The sequence below is a fragment of the Dipodomys ordii genome, unplaced genomic scaffold (assembly GCF_000151885.1).
Source record: "Dipodomys ordii isolate 6190 unplaced genomic scaffold, Dord_2.0 Scaffold37, whole genome shotgun sequence".
Classification (NCBI taxonomy): domain Eukaryota; kingdom Metazoa; phylum Chordata; class Mammalia; order Rodentia; family Heteromyidae; genus Dipodomys; species Dipodomys ordii.
This window is the reverse complement of record NW_012267253.1, coordinates 9,877,832-9,898,255: the sequence shown is the minus strand read 5'-3', so window position 1 is coordinate 9,898,255 and position 20,424 is coordinate 9,877,832. Positions and strand designations below refer to the sequence as shown.

General features: G+C 35.7%; 1 protein-coding gene across 5 annotated transcripts in view; it reads left to right on the top strand.

The window, feature by feature from the left end:
• The window catches only part of Nrxn1 (neurexin 1), a 1,024,002-nt gene that overhangs the window by 899,736 nt on the left and 103,842 nt on the right, over positions 1-20,424 (top strand). For 4 of the 5 annotated variants that reach the window (XM_013018013.1, XM_013018014.1, XM_013018011.1 and 1 more), the window contains 2 exons: positions 410-499; positions 1,871-2,190. In XM_013018013.1, coding sequence (XP_012873467.1) covers positions 410-499; positions 1,871-2,190 — 410 coding nt within the window. The remainder of the gene's footprint in view (positions 1-409; positions 500-1,870; positions 2,191-20,424) is intronic. The other variant, XM_013018015.1, reaches the window with a different exon arrangement.

The following is a 20,424-nucleotide window of genomic DNA, read 5'->3' as shown; positions in this document are numbered from 1 at the left end:
AGAGGTTGAATGTATTTTGAAAACTTAAACCTGTTACAGCTGAACATGCTTAACTAGTTAATAAGAAACATCAAAAAGACAAAACCCAGAGGTCAATGGTCATTTTTTTTGTAAAGCTATTCTATGCTGTTTAAATTGGTTGTTTGGGTCTGTCTATAACATAAGTTTAATAACCTAGCTCAAATGCAGATTTCTAATTTTCAATTAACTTAGGAATAATTTTGTTTGCTAAAATAAAATAAATGAATGAATGACAAGTCTGAAACATGAAGTGTTCTAGGTAGAACTTTTTAAAATTCCAAATTTCAAAAAATCATGTGGCAACTGTATAGCTCAAGCTTTAAGTATTAACTTTTAACCTTTGACCTTACAGATTTTAACCAATGAAATGTCTCTTTAAACTTTAAAGGAAACAATGATAACGAGCGCCTGGCGATTGCTAGACAGCGAATTCCATATCGACTTGGTCGAGTAGTTGATGAATGGCTACTCGACAAAGGTAAAAAACATTGATTAAAACTTCAAATAAAAAAATAATTTGAACATAACCAAGTAGTACTTCATTGTAACACTAATAAACATAAAAAATAAATTTTCCGTAAAACTAAATTAAAAACAAATTTAAAACAGTAAAATGTAGCTAGTAATATTTGCATACCTTGTATAATAATTTCTATACATTTTAGACGTATCAGCGGTTTAATAATCTTACCCAGTTAACTTAAGGTTAAAGGGACTGTTAAATATAATCCACTAACTCAATCTATGAAGGTACTCACAGCAAGCATTAACCCAAAATGATAAATCATTCATAGATTATATTCCATATTCTAGCCTCTAAATTATTAACTAAAATACATGTAGTTCTGATATCTTTATTATGGTCCTGAAAACAAAAAACAACCAAACAACAACTCTTTGTTTAAACTCTAGGAATCTTAAATAGTGGGCAATATGGATTGCCAGTCAAAATGAAGTCCCTTTAACGTTTGCAACCTTCAAGGGAACCAGCCCTAATTAAAACTGAACTTAAAGTTGTGTGCATGCTTTTTATGAGCAGAGAGAAATCTGCTAAAACTGGATACTCAATTTGATGACCATGGTACTGTTTCTAAGGATTGCTGTTTGATGGAAATGTGCCATAATTTCTCCATTGGTTTGTGTATCATTCCTGAAGCCGCTTTTTACATCTAAAGCTATTTCTTTTTCTTTTTTCATTTTATTTTATTTTGATAGACTTGCTGAAAGCCAATCAGAAAAAAATATTTTGGAATTTTGTTTTTTGTCTCTGACATGCTCAGTATAAACCATGCATTTCTTTTCAGTGTGATTGCCGGAAAAAAAAATCAAATAATTGAAATAACAATGCCATCAAAAAGATAAACATTCTAAAGACTAGAATATAGACACATGTGGACATTTTGAGAATTATGAAAAATTTATCATAAAATTTAAAATTAGACTTCAGTTTCTATAGATGAGTTTCTGTCAGAGGTATTTTCAGGATGACAAATACTTGAAACGTTAACTATGTCACACTTTTTAAATTTAAAAAGACTTAAGAGACCACTAATATATGATCTTGGAAGAAAAAAGAAAGGGGATCTACTAAAAATTGATTTGTACTATCTTTGATTGGTCTTTTAGCAAAAGCACGACATTTACAATAAGTTGAGAATTTACAAGTATTTGCCAGTAACTATGCATTTCATGGACACTTCATTTATAAGCAATGAATTATGAGCCAAACGTCTCTCTTATAGTTTATTGCTCTCATTATCCACCCCATGAAAGATCTGTTTTATCATCTTTTGTAGAATGTAGTGTTCACAATCAACATTTTTGCATGTATGTAATGTTATTTTTACAGGGCGTCAGCTCACAATCTTCAATAGCCAAGCAACCATAATAATTGGCGGGAAAGAACAGGGCCAGCCTTTCCAGGGCCAGCTCTCTGGGCTTTACTACAATGGCTTGAAGGTTCTGAATATGGCAGCCGAAAACGATGCCAACATCGCCATAGTGGGAAATGTGAGACTGGTTGGTGAAGTGCCTTCCTCTATGACAACTGAGTCGACAGCCACTGCCATGCAGTCTGAGATGTCCACCTCAATCATGGAGACCACCACCACCTTGGCTACCAGCACAGCTAGAAGAGGAAAGCCTCCCACGAAAGAACCCATTAGCCAGGTAAACCTGTGCCTTTGATTCTTCCCTTTGGGTTTTTGTATGGGAAAGTGGGATTTTAGCTGGCATGGCTTGTTTTCCGTCCTCTGGCTTCCTTTGAGACTTGCTTAATGCAATGGATTCAGTGGGTGAGGAAATGTATATGTGTTGTTGATTAGAGGTTTGTTGATTAAAAAGGCTTTATGTTGATTGGTTAGCTGTTAGTTTGATTCAGAGACTGTGGACCAGCCCAGGCTTTGGAAGACTATCTGCTAATGACATAGAACTTTCATTTTTTTAAGTTTGATGAACGAGTAAGTAAATAGTTAAATAGTCAAAGGGATTTGCTTGTTATTGTCAATACTTCTTCAAAATAAAATGAAAGTAAATTTAATCCTAAAGAAGTATCATTTGGAACAATTCTATTGTGTTTGGAAGTCTGAAATTTTTAAACTGGTAGGCATGTGGCTGTTTGTTGAAGAATGGGTGTATTTTCTTGATATTTATGAAGAAAACTCGCCATTACTTTATCAAACACAAATATATAAAGTATATTACTTACCTCTTGAGTTAAGATATTTTATATGAGATGTGACTAATTGTTCTCACTTAGAATTCACTTTAATGAGCATGTTAAGTATTATATCAAAACTTTTTGGAAGACAAAATTTTAAAAATGTAACATACATTTGTAAATCAATTCATACAATGAAGACACACCTATTTTATTGCTTTCTAAAAATTACATACTCATTTACTTCTTGATATTCCATCGGAAAATGCAAAGATAAAAGACTGTGGAAAGACTATTAAACACTGTTAGATCTCTAATGATATTTATGGCCTTTGCACATACTCAGTGGATAATTATTTTTAAATTGCGTATTTCTTGGTCCGGACTCGATTGTTTTATTTTGCTGTCAGTAGTAAATGTCTTTAGTAGGTAACACCTGAAGCTTTTCCAAATACATGATCTTTGCTTTTCTAGAACACTGCATTTTCAAAGAGTGAGGTAACACTAATTATTTTTAAATTATTTTTAAAATTGATTTGAAAAAGACTATAAGGTTTGAAAAGTAATAGAAATCAAGTTTTATTTATATCAGCCCCTTATCTACTAATTAACATACATTTCCCTGACCCCTCCCCCACAAAAAAGCAAATAGTTTTTATTTTTATTTTGAGTAGGATGAAATGATAGGGACAGAAGAGAAGAAGAAAAAAACTTTCCTAGAAGAAAAGACCAAAAATCTGTAAACCATGCAGATTCCTAAGTGTGGCACAGGGCTGTATTGCATATTATACATTTATATGCACTTATTTTCCTTTAATATATTTCTTTTCCTTTATTACTTTTTCTATTTGTGTTTGACTGCAGGCAATTAAGCAATATATACTTACTGGTTACTGTCTACACATGTCAGACAGTGTTCTAGACCTGGTAATCTGTTGACAACAAAAATTCCTACCCTCACGGACTGGTCCTTAGCTGGGTCAGCATCATGTGGATTTTCCATTTTGTTTAGATTTATGAGCTTGCTGGTAGTATGGTAATAATCACTTGGATAAAAACCTGTGATATTTGCCCAATATCTCTGCTTGATATTCTTTCCTAGGACTTTGTTAATGATTTCATATTGTTGTGATTAACTTCCAGTAGAGTTAATGATAAGCAAGTGGCTCAAGTAAATCTGATCCAGAGAAAAGAAATGAACAGACTATTCCCTTTACATGAAATACTGCTTAAGAGTGCATTCAAATAAATTCAAGGTTGGAAATGTGTCTGTGAAAATAATTTTAAATAATCAGATTTTTACTTAGTAATATTATTTCATTGTTAATGAAATTGTGGTTGCCAAAACTCCTATATAAATCAGATATATTCTGAAATAAGGAAAGAGTCATTGGCATTTTTAATGTATTTTAACAATTATTATTTGCTACTTAATGAGATAGTTTTTTTTCCTTTTTTTTTTTTTTGTTGGAATTCTTTTCCGGGGGGTTTCCGTTACCTTCGTTGGGTTATTGGTTCCTTTTGTTTTGGGGCTTTTTACCTTCTTCTTTTTTTTTTTTCCACCCTTCCTTTTCTTCCCCCCTTTCCCATTTCTTCCTTCCCCCCCAAAGTTGTAAAGTTCATTTTCAACATAGTGTCTTGTACAACTCATTGTTACAATGGGTCAACCTGTATCCTAATTTAAGCCTTTTGTTATATCCCTTCCCCTCCCCAAATTATAAAAATGTATATACAAGATGCAGGACACAGGAATCAGACACAGTGAAAACAGGGGTTATACTGTGGGGGAAGAACATACAAAAGAAACAAAAGAAATGAGATAGATTTTTAAATGTACAAAATAAATGTTTCATTGAAAGGGTAAATACCTAGATACTCAGAGATAAAAATAATTCCCTTTGTAACTTTAATTGATGATAAAGAAAATAGTTAACTTCTTGTTAATTACCAGTGAAAAGTCTTTCCAACTATAAGCCTATTCTGTGTGTAAAGATAGCAGTCGTTTATAGAACCAAATGATATAATCAATTAGTGATTACTTGGTTCATTTGAAGAGATATTGACTTAAATTAAGTATTACTGGGTTTATTTATAAAGTTATTTTAAATGTTTGCATTTTCATAGGCCAATTACAACAAGCAGATTGTTTGAATTAATTAATATATTTCAAATTAACTAATTAATTAATTTCAAATTAATTAATTAATATCTTTCAAATATTCAATTCTGGCAATAGTGGTTGGGGGGCAGTATTGGGGGTTGAATTAAAGTCCTATTGAGGTTCAAGTGTTCTACAGATTGAGAGTTATATATCCCCATTTTTCCAGTAGACTATCACTTTTGTCCATGGCTGGCCTCACACCATGATTTTCTCTAAGCAATGCACTTCTATAGAAGAACACCAAGGAGGAAAGAAAATAAATTTATTCATGAGTAATAGAATAATTTGTTACCTTTTTTTCTTACCTCAAAATTCATTTTCAATTGCCCCCCCCTAAATATACAGAAATTACTGGTATATGTACAACTTTAAGTATTTCTTTGTTAGAATGGCTCCACATCCAGGAAGTGTAAATATGAGAGTGATACGCAGGACTAGTTGCAAGTCTGTAAGTTCTTTACAAATCAAATGCTGCATCTGTCCTTTGAACCTCATCCACAGGTAGGGTTGTTCTATTGTCACAAAAGCTGTAACTAGACTGTTGGTTCAATCAGAGTATGATTTTTTTTCATGGATAACACAGAACCACTTAAGCTACGATGGCAATCAATGTCCTTTTGGGTTGATTGCATGTTTAGAACTATGAAAGCAGATTTTTTTGGTCAAGCAGAATTAAATTGGATTCATTTTAAGTAGATGAGCTAAAGTTTGTTCAGCTATCTTGCAGGGCCAGGAATAAGTGAGACATGTATTTCAGTTTTCTGAGTCAGAAAATACAAGAGCATTTATCAAAATATCTCCTGTAAGATTCTACCTCTGTTCCTCCTGATGAGTGAAAGTGGTTTAAAAACAAACAGATGCTTCTCTCCTCTAAAAGATGATGATCTTCAGATTGAAGTTTACTTTGGAAAGCTAATGACTTACAAAAATGGAATAGTGGGAACCTTCATTAGCTTTCTGACTGAATGGCTTCTTGTTTGTGTAAGTGACAATATTTACAGTATTTCACATGATATGCAGAAAAATTTTAAGACATTTTATTTCGAGTATTTAATTTTTAAATGTTTCCTTAAGACCTGTAGTTATCTTCTTAGAAGACATTTTCCCAAAGGCTATTCTCAGAAAGAAAATATTTGGAAAAAAATAAATGATAGCGTAGAGTTTTTGGAATGTTGAGAGCTTTGTTGAGCAAGGAATATCATGGGAGATTTTTTTTTAGCTGCTTGGTGTTCTGTCTTCTTCTGAAGAATCTAGCAGTATCTTTGTGGCATGAATGTCTTTATGTAAATGGGCAAAAGGCTGTATTTGTGTGCTTTCTTATTGCAGTTCTGGGGTTTGAATTCATAGTCTTCACATTGCTAGGCTAATGCTCTACCACTTGGGCTATATCCTAGCCAGGAATAGTTAGTTTGGAGATGAAGTCTAGTAATGTCTAATAAAGTGTACTGACATCAATCTTTAATACTCCAGATTGCAGCCTCCTGAGTTCTCATTCTCTCCTCCCCCTCCTCTCTCCCCCACCCTTTCCTCCCCCTCTTCTCCCTCCTCCCGCCTCCTTCTTCCCCACATCCTCCTCCCCTTGGGACCTTGATCTCACAGCTTTGTATCTTGGTAGGCTTTTTTTGCTTAGGGCAGACAACCTACAACTTGAGCCACACCTCCACTTCTGGCATTTTGTTGGTTATTTGGAGATAAGAGTTCCTCATATGTCTCTTCCCAGGTTGACTCCAAACTGATATTCTCAGATCTTAGCAGCCTGACTACTAGGATTATAGATGTGAGCCACCAGCAACTGGATCACTTACTTTTAATTCTATTTTATTTTTTTATTTTTATTTTATTTTTTTATTGTGAAAATACTGTACAGAGGGGTTACAATTACATGGGCAAGATAATGAGTACATTTCTTATCAAGCATTGTAGCTTCCATCTTTGTTTCCCATTCCCATCCCTTCCCATCCTCCCCCCCACCACCAAAGTTGTAAAGTTCATTTCCAACATAACGACTTGTACATCTCATTGTTGCAATGGGTCCACCTGTGTCCCTATTTAAACGATTTGTTTTTCCCTTCCCCTCCACAAATTGTACGGACATCAAATACAGTGAAAGCAGGGGTTATACGGTGGGGGGAAGGACATACTAAGCAACAAAGAAATCATCTTATAAATGTGTTAGAAACAATCACATGAAAGAAAAAGAAACATTTGAATACATATCTTAGAGTTCATTTCCCTAACATCAACTTATCAGACCTTCAACCAGTGTGCATGGAAAGATTGCCATATTTCTTCGGTAAAATACTTTGTCACTCATTTAGCTATCTTCTCTGTCCTTCTTTCAAGATTATTTTATTAGCTATATATATGTGGTAGAAAATTCAGATCTCTAGTGATTTTTATCTGGAAGAAAGTATAATGGAAACAGTAGATTAGTAAGAGACCCGTTTCTACTTAGAATACAAGCAACTGCCTTGGCCTGTTGCACAAGTTAGTCTTCCCTTCATCTAGCCCCGTTGCTTCTCTGTAATAACTGGGTCATTAAATAGATGACTTGTTCTCAGCTATAATATGTAATTGATTCATGTGTTCATGCTTTTAATTAGGTCTTCTCACCATTATTTACCAAAGTCTAGATTTTTACCCCTCACTTTTTCATGGTGTAGGCCATTTCTGGTGGCCTAGATATAGTCTCTGTATGTTCCTAGATGATTACTGATAGTTCCCCTTGTTTGGCCTCAAAAGCATCATATTTTTTTTTTTGGAAGTCCGGTCATGGGGCCTGAACTCTGGGCCTGGGCGCTGTCCCTCAGCTCTTCAGCTCAAGGCTAGCGCTCTACCACTTGAGCCACAGTGCCAGTTCCGGCTTTTTTCTTTTTGCTTATGTGATGCTGAGGAATCAAACCCAGGGCCTCATGCATGCAAGGCAAGCGCTCTACCACTGAGCCCCTTTCCCAGCCCTCATTGTGTTTTAGTATTTAAATTTTCTTGAACAAGGCTTTTGTTAGCCTGTATATTATACTTCAAAAGAATAATATAAATACTATACCCTATAATTTACATATAAAACAGAAACTAATTCTGGTATTTTGTTTTAAGTAAATGCACAGCCTTTCCATTTTCTTTTTAATCTCACTTCAAAAATTCTTGAGAAAAGGGAGAGAATAGTATTTTGAGAGATTCTGGATTTTTAGGGAAGGGACTCCAGTTTGGAACTCTTAGGGAGAAATTGGAGACTGAGGCAGCATCAGTAAATACGAGAAGAATGTAATGGAGCAATTCTGAGGATCCAGGGTGAAGTTTTCAGAGAAGAGGTAGCATATCTACTCAAGGGACTCTCAGTATTGGTTAACTCTCGTTAAAATAACGTCAGTGACAGGTTGCCATGACACATATACTTCATGCATGAGACATCCTATTAAAGTCAATGGCATGTGATTCCCGGTGGAGTTTTCAGGAAAGGAACCCAATTAATGTTCAAGAAAGAAAACAGTATTTCATATCTTGGACACTGCTGTTGCCTTCTGGAGGCTGAGGAGCTAGTCATGAAATATGAATACTATTTGTTTGAAAAATGTAAACAGAGTCCACACACATTTCCACAAAAAAATTTAGCGCTAGCAAAATACATTTTGTATCTTGCAAGAACAAAATTTTACTTTTATTAAAATATTAATTAACCTTAGCTGTAGCTTCATTATTAAAAAGTAATAGCATTACTTGTAATTATGTGTGTTCCTGATAACCACTCTGCATTTTTTAGGATACTGCTGGCATGAATAATTAATTCTCTTTTCCTTAATCCAATCATTCTGCCAAATTCCCCTAACTTAATGTCGTTTTTTTTTTTTTCTACAGCAAGCCTTAGTACATGTTGAAAAGAAAAGCACTTGGGTGTAGATTTTAAAATATATACAAAGGCATATTCTCTGAAATTAATGGTGCCTAGTGAGAAGAATATAATTCAATGTGATTTTAAACATAGGTAGTATTTAGAAAGTGTTTTTCTCCCTTTTTGCCGGCAACCACAAGCACCAGAGCATATACTTTAAAGGGGTTTATTCTAAGAAAATGGTGTATAGTAGTTAATTTACTTAGGGGTTCTGGAGGTCTGAATGAATGAAAAGGGGCTCTATTGGCAGATGCAACTTGTTTTTAAGATGTCTTCTGACTATGCATATCTTAGATAAAAATATCTTCATCCATCCATTCACCTCCTAATGTAACACATTTTCTGAACAATTATGATATCCCAGGTTTATGCTAATCAACAGAAATACAGTACTGAACAAAATTAGGCTTCTCTGCATAAAACATTTTAATTGGAGACAATGACCAATAAATAAATAAAAAAACATACATTCAGGGTAGGGCAACTACAATAGGAGAATGAATGCCTGTGGGTGTAGAGACATGGAAATTCTTTTTGAATAAGTGTGCATAGATTCTAAGTGATAGACACATCAATTATAAAGGAACACTGACATATTATTATTCAGGCATACTCTCAGATCAGGAGATTACGCCCTGTGTGGATGATGCCAGCAGCAGCTAATTGCTTTGTGTGGGAACTAGATACCAGGGGAACGAACAAAAGTGACACTAAGATGTGCTTTATCTTCCCCCAGTCTGTGTGGTCCCCTGCTTTCTAATAAGTATCTTAATTAAATCAGAAGTGCAACGAAAGCCTAGAGTACATATGTCCCTGTGGAAGAGATAGAAATTCAAAAGATACAGCTTAACACTCCTTGTGTTTTCAATGTATGTGAAGACAGAGGCATAGAAAAGTAGAATAATTGCCCCCAGGCTCCACTACCATCTTCTTTTCAATATACTTCCAAGTGATCTGCTCCTCTGCCTTTATCTATAGCTCCTCTATTCAGAATATCAACACTCCTTGCTTCCTTTGGTTTTTCTTTCCCCTTGAAGATTGAACCCAGAGCCTCATAAATACCAGGTAAGAAATCTACAACTGAGCTCTACCACAACCCTGTTGCCTTTTTCTTCCACTTCTTTATATTTGGACTCCTCCCTTTCCCCTGTCCTGCCCTTGACGACTTTTCTCCTCCCATCCCCCCTCCCTTCCACTCTCCTCCTAGGCCCGCCCCTATCTCCTCTTCTACTTTCTTCCCTCTTCTCTCCCTTCTTCTCTTTCTCCTCCCTTCTACTCCCTTTCCTCCTTCCCTCCATTCTTTCTTTCCTTCCTTTGCCTCCCTCCCTCCCTCCTTCCTTCCTTCCTTCCTTCTTCCTTCCTTCCTTCCCTCCTTCCCTTCCTTCCTTCCAACAATATGTCCCTATGTACCCTATTTACCCTAGCCTAGAACTGAAAGTTGAGATCCTACTCTCTCAACCACCAAAATGTTGGGAGTTCTGATCTGTTTCACCATGTCACCCTCAACTCTGTCTTCAAAAATTCATAACTACCTCAACTGTGTTTTTCACTCAGACATCAAACTACTATTTTGAGAATGAAAATATAATCAGGACATTCACTTCCTTAGTCATCTTGCATGTAGAGTAGAGGGTAGACCCCTAGACAATCACCCAAACTTCCTTCCTAACAAGACTTGTCTTTGCCTCACTAGAAGTTTCATTCCACCTCATTTTTGTCCAGATCCTGTTGAACTCCTCACAGAGTCCTTAGAACTCACCCATTCCCACCTACAGGTCCTCTCCGTGCAGGTCAGCTCACCCACCAGTCCCCTTCCTTCCTAAGTCTTCCTACACAGCTACAGGCGTATGCAGATAGGTCACTTTCTCTGTACTCTTTACAGATAAACTCATGAGTTATTGTTTCCACTAGACTCCACACTTCTAGAAATTATAGTCATTTTACTTCATAGATTGAGTGTGCTACTTGGTCCACTAATCAATCAATCACACAATCAACAGCAGCATTATCTTTCAACATTTGTTCTTATACACAGTGAGACCAAAAGAGGGAAACACAAAGGCATAATCCCTACATGCCTCTTCGTATTTATATGAAATAAGATATACATAGAAATGAACTCCCAGATATGGGAACAAGAGATATCTTTTTTAATTTTAATTTTTGATGATTCTGTCTTCTTTTCTTTATGTATGGTGTATCTGCATGCGTATCTTCAGGAGAGTGGAGAGAGGGTACAGAACTCCTAGGGAAAAGGGTGAAAAAGTGCAGCAGTGGAGCTCACTGGACACTGATGAATGTGAACTGTACAAGTCATGGGTGTATACAGGAGGAAGGGAGTGAGAGAGAGTGAGGGAAGGGAAGGCACTGTTGGAAAGGAAATGTACTCATTACCTGACTTTCGTGTAATTGTAACCCCTCTATACATCACCTTTAAATATCAATAATTTTTTTAAAAAAATTAGAACCAACACCATATCTTTCTTTTGTCAGAAAATACTATTCAGAAACAAATACTTCAATATAATTTTATCAGTTGTGATACTCTATGAATTACATTTGTTTTTATGCAAATTATCATTTCTATTCCATTGAAAACCTTGAAACCATCAGTGGCTATTAACCCTAAAAAATAAGCATCTCTATCAAGCTATCTGTCTACAAATGCAAACAAAAGACCAAGTTCTTTAATGGTTTAATTTTTTGTTCTAATTCAAAACTTTTCTTTTTAAAACAATGGAGACATGGAACTAAATTATGCTTATGACCCCTACTTAAATGTTTGCACTTTGTAATTTCTATAATTTAGATTTGGAAGTCTAAGTTTTAAGACTTCATGTTCCATCTTCAACATCATCTCAACATCTTATATTTGTACAAAGTTTTGTAGCTTTTGTATAAACATCTTATGCACCACAACAATCTTTGTTTAATAGTTGACATGATTTTTAATTTATAGATTTTAAACATCTCTTATTACTTGAAGAAATCCTACATATTATATCTATGTGTTCGTATCCTCTAGATGGGAGTACATCCATACAGGGTTGTTGAATATACTCACTCACTGGTCCTATATTTCTCCCCAAATGAGAAGCATTTGCAGAGACTTGAGATGAAACTTTGAAAAGAATGCTTGAGACGTGCTATTGTTATATTCCATCTTGAGGCACGTAACCTCTAACAGTCTTCTTTTTAATTTTTTAAAGAAACACTAGACAAATATTATATCCCTATATTACACATTTGGAAATATAGTCACAATCATGTATCACGTATCATGCATAATGCATTTAGGTGTTGCTTCTATATACTTAAGCATTGTTTATATATATGGTCCCATATTTAACATCCAACAGAGTCAGATTATGAATAGGTGCATCCTTGAAGCCCACAGTGTAAAGAGACAATTCTGGCCTGGACAGCTAGGAGGCAGAAAAGCATAGAAGTGAAGAATGTGGAGTCTAAGCTGCCAGAATTCCTACCTGAATGCCAGCCTTGATTCCACCTCATACTAGGTGTATTCCTAAAGCTCTCAATACCCCAGGTTCCCAATTTATAACCTTATTGTGAGGTTATAATATCTAATAACCATTGTGAGGTTATAATAACCATATTATTATGCAGCCATGTGTGCTTTTCTATGATAGGAGAAACATAAATATGGTCATTTGAACAATTTTTAATATCTACAGTATAATTTTCATAAAATATATTTTAGTCAAGTAACTGACACATGCAAGCATTTTTGAATGATAGGTTTGAGAAACTTTGCCTGATATAAACCATAAATTAAAGCATCTTTTTTGAAGCTATTTTCATTGAAAATTTTCTATGAGCTTGTGTCTCTAAAACAGAACATCAACTGTGGCATACATAGAGCTGAATTTTCTATAGAATTAAATACCACTATTTTCCTAAGGCTGTGCATATGGTGGGTAGGGGAGGAGTACAGGGCCAGTAGTCATTCAGAGAGAAAGCCGTCTTTGTTATTTAGTGAGTGAGCATCACTGGGGATGCTGGGGACAGTCCTGTACAATGAAGAACTAACGCGGATTTACTCATCCCACCCTTCCCATTCATCAGACTCAAGTTACTGTTCATGGAATATTTCTTAAGCTTCTTATTCCTACTTGCTAGTGGCATAGAAATAGAAGTTAATTCACAGTAGGGAACTGAGTCTTGAAAATATATTCAGATTAAGGGAGCTCAAAAGTTCATAATATACTCATGTATGAATGTACTTACAGCTGTGAGACTAGATTGGGTTTGTGATTCTTGATATAATCTGATTCAGTGTAATTTTATCAGCACTGGAGAAGCTTAATTATGAATGTATGTGGAATTAATAAAGGCAGCGACTGCAGTGGGAATTTCCTTATCAAAGACAGGTGAGGTTAGTACCTTCTCTAGTATTTCTAGTCTTAGTAGTAGGGCAAAAGAATGTTGTTTAATTTTATTAAGTAGTTAGTTTATATCTAACTGGAAAGAGTACAGGCATATTTAATTGTCTTAGTTTTGATCAGCATCATAAATTATTCGTTCTACTTACTTTGAACCTTCAAGTTTTTAAGTATACATATATATATTTATTTATTTATTTATTATACCTATTAATGTATTCCCCTCTGACATTATCAGCATTTTCTTGAAAGGGAGAAGAAGAAAAATAATTTTATTCATTTAAAAACAGAAGATAATTGTGTATGAGTCTATGTTAACAACATCATTATATTTTATGATATATATAAAACATTCACTTTCATTCAATAAATAAAGCAGGATTAAATTGAAGTCCCTAGGACAACTTCCTGCATGTTTCAACATATAAAACTTATATTAGATTTTCTTACCTTTTGGTATCACTGAAAATTTCCCCACCTATTAAAACTATTTAACACCTTAGGCTGGGAACTTAAGAAAAAGTTTAGGCATTTACCAAACAAGTTCCAATGTATTCTTAATTTCTCTTTTCCCTTTACATACAACCTTAAACAGATAGATAGAAATGGTATCTCTAATGATAATTATGAAAACAAGAACCCAGCAAGGTGATACGTGTCTTTAACCCCAGCACTCATGAGGCTGAGGCAAGGAAATTGCAAGTTTGTGTTAGACCTGGGCTACATAGTAAGACCTGTTCAAATAACCAAATATAGGCAGCAAGTGTATGTGAAGAGCTGGTGATGTTTTACCATGTTGAAGGTGTCTATCAATCCACAATACTTTCACTTAAAATCACAAATTATCAAATATCTTCTGTGCATCTCTCATATACAAAACAGGTACATTCATGATTGTGCAACCCAAACCATTTCTTAGACCTTTTTTAATGTCACACATTTATAGACTATATTTTTTTGTCTTTTTTGTCAGTTGTGGGGCTTGAACTCAGGGTTTGGACTCTGTCCTTGAACCTCTTTGTGCTCAAGGATAGAGCTCTACCAATTGAACTACAGCACCACTACTGGTTTATGAATGGCTAATTGAAGAAAAGCACCTCACAGGGACTTTTCTGCTCCAGCCAGCTTAGAACCGTGGTCCTCAAACCTCAGCCTCCTGAGTAGTTGGGATTATAAGCATGAGTCACCGGTGCCCAGCTCTATAGGCTATAATTAGCAGCATGACTAATACAATCCAAACTCAGGGATACATTTAAAGAGAAGTTATTTTAGTCCCTTTTAAGTAAGAAATATATTGGACAACACACCTCTATTATTTTACATTTCCTAAGCACTGGCACTGTGCTATACATGATCCTCACTCTTTAATTAACCACATTCTCTTCTTTGTGTGTTTAAAATCTAACTTGATTTGGGAAAAGCTTCTTAAATAGATATTATCATCCACCTTGTAGATTTAACAAGGAGGTTGGTAGTCTGGGCCTCTTTTGCTCTCTTTTTGGACTTTAGTCCAGCAGGATAGAAACAGTCTCCTGAATAACATAGGAGAAAGTCTAAATTATTTTCATCTTAAATGGGAAACATACTTACTATGCTCATGAGAAGGCCCTGAGACTATTGTTATATATATGTAAACACATGTGTTGAAAATTACATGAGTAGAACATGAGCCAATGTCAATGGAAATCATGTTAGTTTTGACTTAGTCTTTGGGAAGACCCAATAAAGTTACATAAATAAGCCTAACATCTGGCACATCGGAGGTGCTGATTATTTTTCCTTCTGTGATATCCATATCTCCATCCTGCCACCACGTCTTTTCCTTTTCTTTACCCTCTGTTCCTTTTTTCTTTTCTTTCATGTTCCAAGTCCTGTTTTAGGTATCTTAGATTACCAACACGATGACCCAAATATCAAATAAGAGAAATTGATCTGAATTTAGGACCATTACCCTAGAGTGAGGCAACAACTATATGGCACTGTGTTAATCAAGATACAGATGTGTGGACCAAGTGAGGTGTCTCTATTTGTTCTCCCATGTTGTACAACCTGAATACAGCCCTGTATTTAAAATTCAGCAGTAAAAATTTGGCCCTGGAATACTCAAGAGAAACTTGTTTCCATGTATTCTACTTTTAGTAGCTGCTGTCCCCAGAGCATGTATCAAAAGAATGGTGTGCACACTCAAAAATTAATATTAAAAGCTGGGCACTGGTGTCTCACACCTCTAATTCTAGCTACTCAGAAGGCTGAGATCTGAGGATCACAGTGCAAAGCCAGCCAGGGCAGGAAAGTCCATGAAACTCTTATCTCAAATGAACCACTAGAAAACTGGAAGTGGCGCTGTGGCTGAAGTGGTAGAGCGCTAGCCTTGAACTGAGGGACAGCGCCCAGTCCTAGAGTTCAAGCCTCAGACCGACAAAACAAAAACAAAAAGATACTAAATGCTTATGCCCATGGATCTGAAGGGGAAATAAATGAGTTTCAAAAGGAAGAAGAACGTATGTATTACTTAAGGAGAGTTCTGTAGTTCTAGTGCCAGTATTTCCAAAATGCAAAGGTTCCACAGGGATCCTTGCAAATTCTTTGGTGTGACACTGTCACATCTGACTTTTGTATGCATAGCATTAACTGGCAATTAGTAGTAACTTTAGAGTTCACATGACCCCCATAACCACAAGACAGTAGATAAGATACCACAGGGAAGCCCAATGACCCACTTGCTCCTTTATGGACTGAGGACTTTCCACTCTCTAAAGAAAGGATTCTCAGTGTATTCTCAGGTATGGTTTAATTACTTTTATGACTGGAGTTGTACATGCTTTATTTTTAACAGCTTTGTCAATGTGTCCATGAGGAGTCTGATTCAGAAGGGGAATGAATAAAAAGCATATGTGAATGTCTAGTATGAAATTTGCCTGTCATATGCTAGTGATAATAAATTACCAATATATGTTAGCACAAAATGCAGCTTTCAGACTTTTGAATATGCTCCACTTTTGCTTGGGGTGCTCCCATGACCCCCTTTTTTCCTGTGTTCCAACGATATGTTGTTAATAACAGACTCTATGTTTTAAAACTTTGTTTATAGCAAGGAGCAATTTTTGACAAGGTATTTCATTTGATGCTTTAGCAAAGAGCCCTATGCAAAACCCGATTCTTTTTTTGATAATACTCTCAGGAGGATACTGAATATATATCTTAGTTAATATATAAATAATGGATGAGCTTGTAGTTTTTCAGGTTCCTTTTGACAAACACTTCAAGGAAGCCCTTTGCTTTATTAACCTGTGTATACTGTATTGTGAAAAGTGGACTCTTAGAAAATAAGTGGACTTCAAATAAATGAACAAAGCCCTGAGTGCATATTCTGCATTGTCTAGTCCAGAATTTTCTGATTCCATGTATATTTGCAGAATACAGACATGGGACATACAATGAGACAACAAATGGCAATTTTAAAATTCATTTCTTAAGCATTCTTAGTATTATATCTGCACGTATTTAAGGAAAAAGCTATGAAGGTGATATATAGGAATCAGAACTTTCCTGTTTCAATTTATGTTACATACATTCTTCAAATATGATCAAACAGAAGGCTGGAGTTATGGTTCAATCTGTAGAGCTCCTGCCTAGCAATCCAAACCAAATCAAACAAAATTTAAGAAACCAGATAGGCAGATGCAGTAGTTATTATCCCTAACATGGAAAAGAAAGTGTCAGAAAGATGTTCTACCACATCACAGACTCTCAGGTTTGAAATGCTATTCCAGACATCTAGCAGAGGTTAAGGTGGTTGACTGAAGAACAGGGAAGGACAATGCTGATGACCCCCTTTCATGAGGAACATTTCGACACTTGCATTGTTTAGAGTTGCAATGTACTAAGAGAAAAAGCAGTCTGGCTTTTGGTCAGGTTCGTTATTGTTTGTAAAGCCTCTCTAGTGAAGTACCTCTTTTTAAATTGTTTTTCAAGTTTTTCTCTTTTTTTCTTTCTTTTTTTCTTCCTTCTTTCTTCCTTCTTTCCTTCCTTCCATCCTTTCTTTCCTTCCATCCTTTCTTTTCTTTCTTTCCCTCCCTCCCTTCCTTTCTTCCTTCCTTCCTTCCTTCCTTCCTTCCTTCCTTCCTTTCTTTCTTTCTTTCTTTCTTTCCCTCTTTCTTCCTATGTATTTATTTATCTTATTGTCAAGGAGATGTACAAAGGGGCTACAGTTATATAAGTAAGGCAGCAAGTACATTTCTTGTCAAACTTGTTACCCTCCTGACTCATTTTTCTCCCATTTTCCCTCTCCCAACCCCATTCTCCCTAGTTGTACAGATCATTTTCCAACATATTGTCTTGTGAGAATGGCTGTTGTATTGGTTCCCTTTTTGTCCTTTATTTCACCATTTTATTGTTCCCCTTCCCTTTCCTAATTTAGGGAAGTGTATATATCATACCCAGGCTACCAAAACCAAATACAGTAACAACAGAGGATAAACCATAGTGGTGGGGGTGCGGGGGGGGGACAAGAAATCACATAGTAAATTAACAACAACAACAACAACAAAGAAAAACCTCTATGTCCATGTCTTGGAGTTCATTTTGCTTAACATCATCTTACATGACCATGTGTATATAGCTATTAAGCTACTCTGTTCATCTGCTAGGAATATCTTAGACACATACTAATTATTACAAATCAGGGAAACCATGGGACCTATGTTTCTTTGGGTCTGGCTTACTTCACTTAATAGGATTTTTCCCAGGTCTTTCCATTTCCTTACAAATGAGGCAGTATCCTCATTATCTTGCCCATGTAATTGTAACCCCTTTGTACAGTATTTTCACAATAAAAAAATAAATAAAAATTAAAAAAAAACAAATGAGGCAGTATCATTCTTTCTGATAGAAGCATAGAATTCCATTATATATATATATATATATATATATATCAAATTACATCATCTTTGAATAGTTTAAGTGGAGTTTCAACTCAACAATTTATGAGTACAATGTATCTTAATCAGTGTTACCCCTTCGGTCGTTCTCTTCCCCCACCTCTGCCAACCCCAACCTTTCCTTCAAATTATCTGGTTCCATTTTCACATCTATATCTGGTTCCATTTTCACATCTATACATTGGTGTATATGGTGTAACTGCCCACCCTTCCTCTCTCCCTTTATCTACCCCCCTCCTTTAAGCTCAACTTCCCTCAAACAAAACATGAAGCACCTCTTATACCTGGAACTTGAATTGACCTCTCACATTGGCTGTCTATGGTGAGCCATTCACTACTACCACTTACATTAGAATTTGAAAAGTAGTCGACCCATTTGATGAGTTGGAAATTGTCATTTTTCAAATAGGCTGAGTTTTTATTAGGAAGAACTAACAAATATCTCTAAGACGTAAGCAGATCCATTGCAGATCCTATACACACCAATGATTGTCATTTTTCAAGAGTATGGCCAGTACATGTTGGCTATTGCTGGAAACAAGACAGCACCCCTGGAAAGAACATTTTGAAGAAGCTGATGTGCTTAAGCATCTGAAAAATCAGATACTTTCATTGAAAATTAAAATGAGACCTGCGTACAGAGAATTAGAAGAGTTAAAAAAAAAGAGATTAAAAGACATGCTGGCATAACACTAATTGGGTACAAAGACTTAAATGAAGATGGGAGAATGGGGTGAATTCCTTAAATTAGACAAATCTCCACAAAGCCTAGGAAATGTCAGAGGAATTGATTCTTGCTGTGAGGTTTATTTTAAAATACAAGGTATTTAAATAGGTGGTGCCTCCAAATTGCTAATGACGGCATTAGTTATTGTTCGTTCACATTATTTCTGAGATGAATAGAAGGGTGCTGGTAACATTCATTTTTCTACTTTGCCATGTGTAATACGAGCTGATGAGAGAGGATATGATAAAGAAAATGCAAAGCAACAATTCTCCTTTATCCTCTCTGCACTCCGGTATTATTCCTCAGCAATAATGTTTTGTAGTTACTCCACTTGATAATTACCCTTATATCTTTAACATGTTTTGCTCCCAATTTGTTTATTTATCCTTGCTATATAATATTTATATAACAATATTTATCCTGAGAGTGATAACTAAAGATTAGCTCAAGTTTTAACCCCTCTTTTCTCTGATTTTCTTTTCTTCCTCTCTAAAAAGATAGGAACTTTAGATAATATTTTTCCAACCCTATTTTTTTTTGTATGTGGTAGTAAAGATTGGACCCAGGACCTCATACTTGCTCCGTTATTTATGTGAACTATACCCCTAGCCCTTTTGCTTATATTTTGTTTTCAAGACAGACTCTCATTTAAGGATCAAGACAGCCTTTAAATCCATCATCAGTGTGCCTTAATCTCCCAAGTAGCTGAGATTATAGACATGGATCACTACAGCTGGCAGAATCTCAACTTCTGATTTAAGACACTGTCTCTTAAGCGTCTCTATCAGTTAGGTGAAGATATTTGCTCTCCTACATATTCCTCTAGCTTTCTACTCCTTTTTACCTCTCACTGCTTCATTGTATTTCCTGGGATGTTAGCTTATCCCCTCTGACAAATACAATCGAAGCTTCCAATTTTACCTATGAGGATTCTAAAACGTAAAAGCAATAAAGAGCATGCACATCACCATCACTGTATCAAGATCACTCAAGCCAGTCTCAGTTATGCCTTAACTTTCTTTCTTATGAGTTCACTATCCTATTACCTAGCCTACTCAAAGGAGAATTTCCTCAGAATCAGTGTCAAATGAATGTCTTTCTACCAATTGCCTAAAATCATGCCATTTTATTCCGCTTTTATTTGGGCAACACGTCTTCCTAGTTTTATTTTTTCGGGATTTTCTCAAACTTGTTTCTCCTGCACTGCTTTTCTTTTCTTCACCTTAATTGTCAATTACATGTTCAATCCTATCAAATGTTGCCCTTCTGCCCCAACATTTCCCTTGTCTACATGTTCTTGAGCACAAATCTGAACTGATGACTCTACAATGTGAGAGGAAATCCCAACCAAGCCGGGGAGTGGCCCCAATGTGTACAGGGATGGACTTTGCTTTGGATCCAGTATACCTGGGTCAGACACCACATGATGTGACCAAGAGGACATCATAATAAGAGCCACACAATTTTCCGGAGAGCTTTTAATTTTCTTTTAAAGAAGACCCTTACTTGAAGGTGTCGGGGGAGGGGGGTGAGAGAGAGACCAAGACAGAGATCAAGACAGACAGAGAGACAGAGAGAGAAGTTGGGTGAGAGAAAGAAAAAGGAAGGAAGGAAGGAAGGAAGG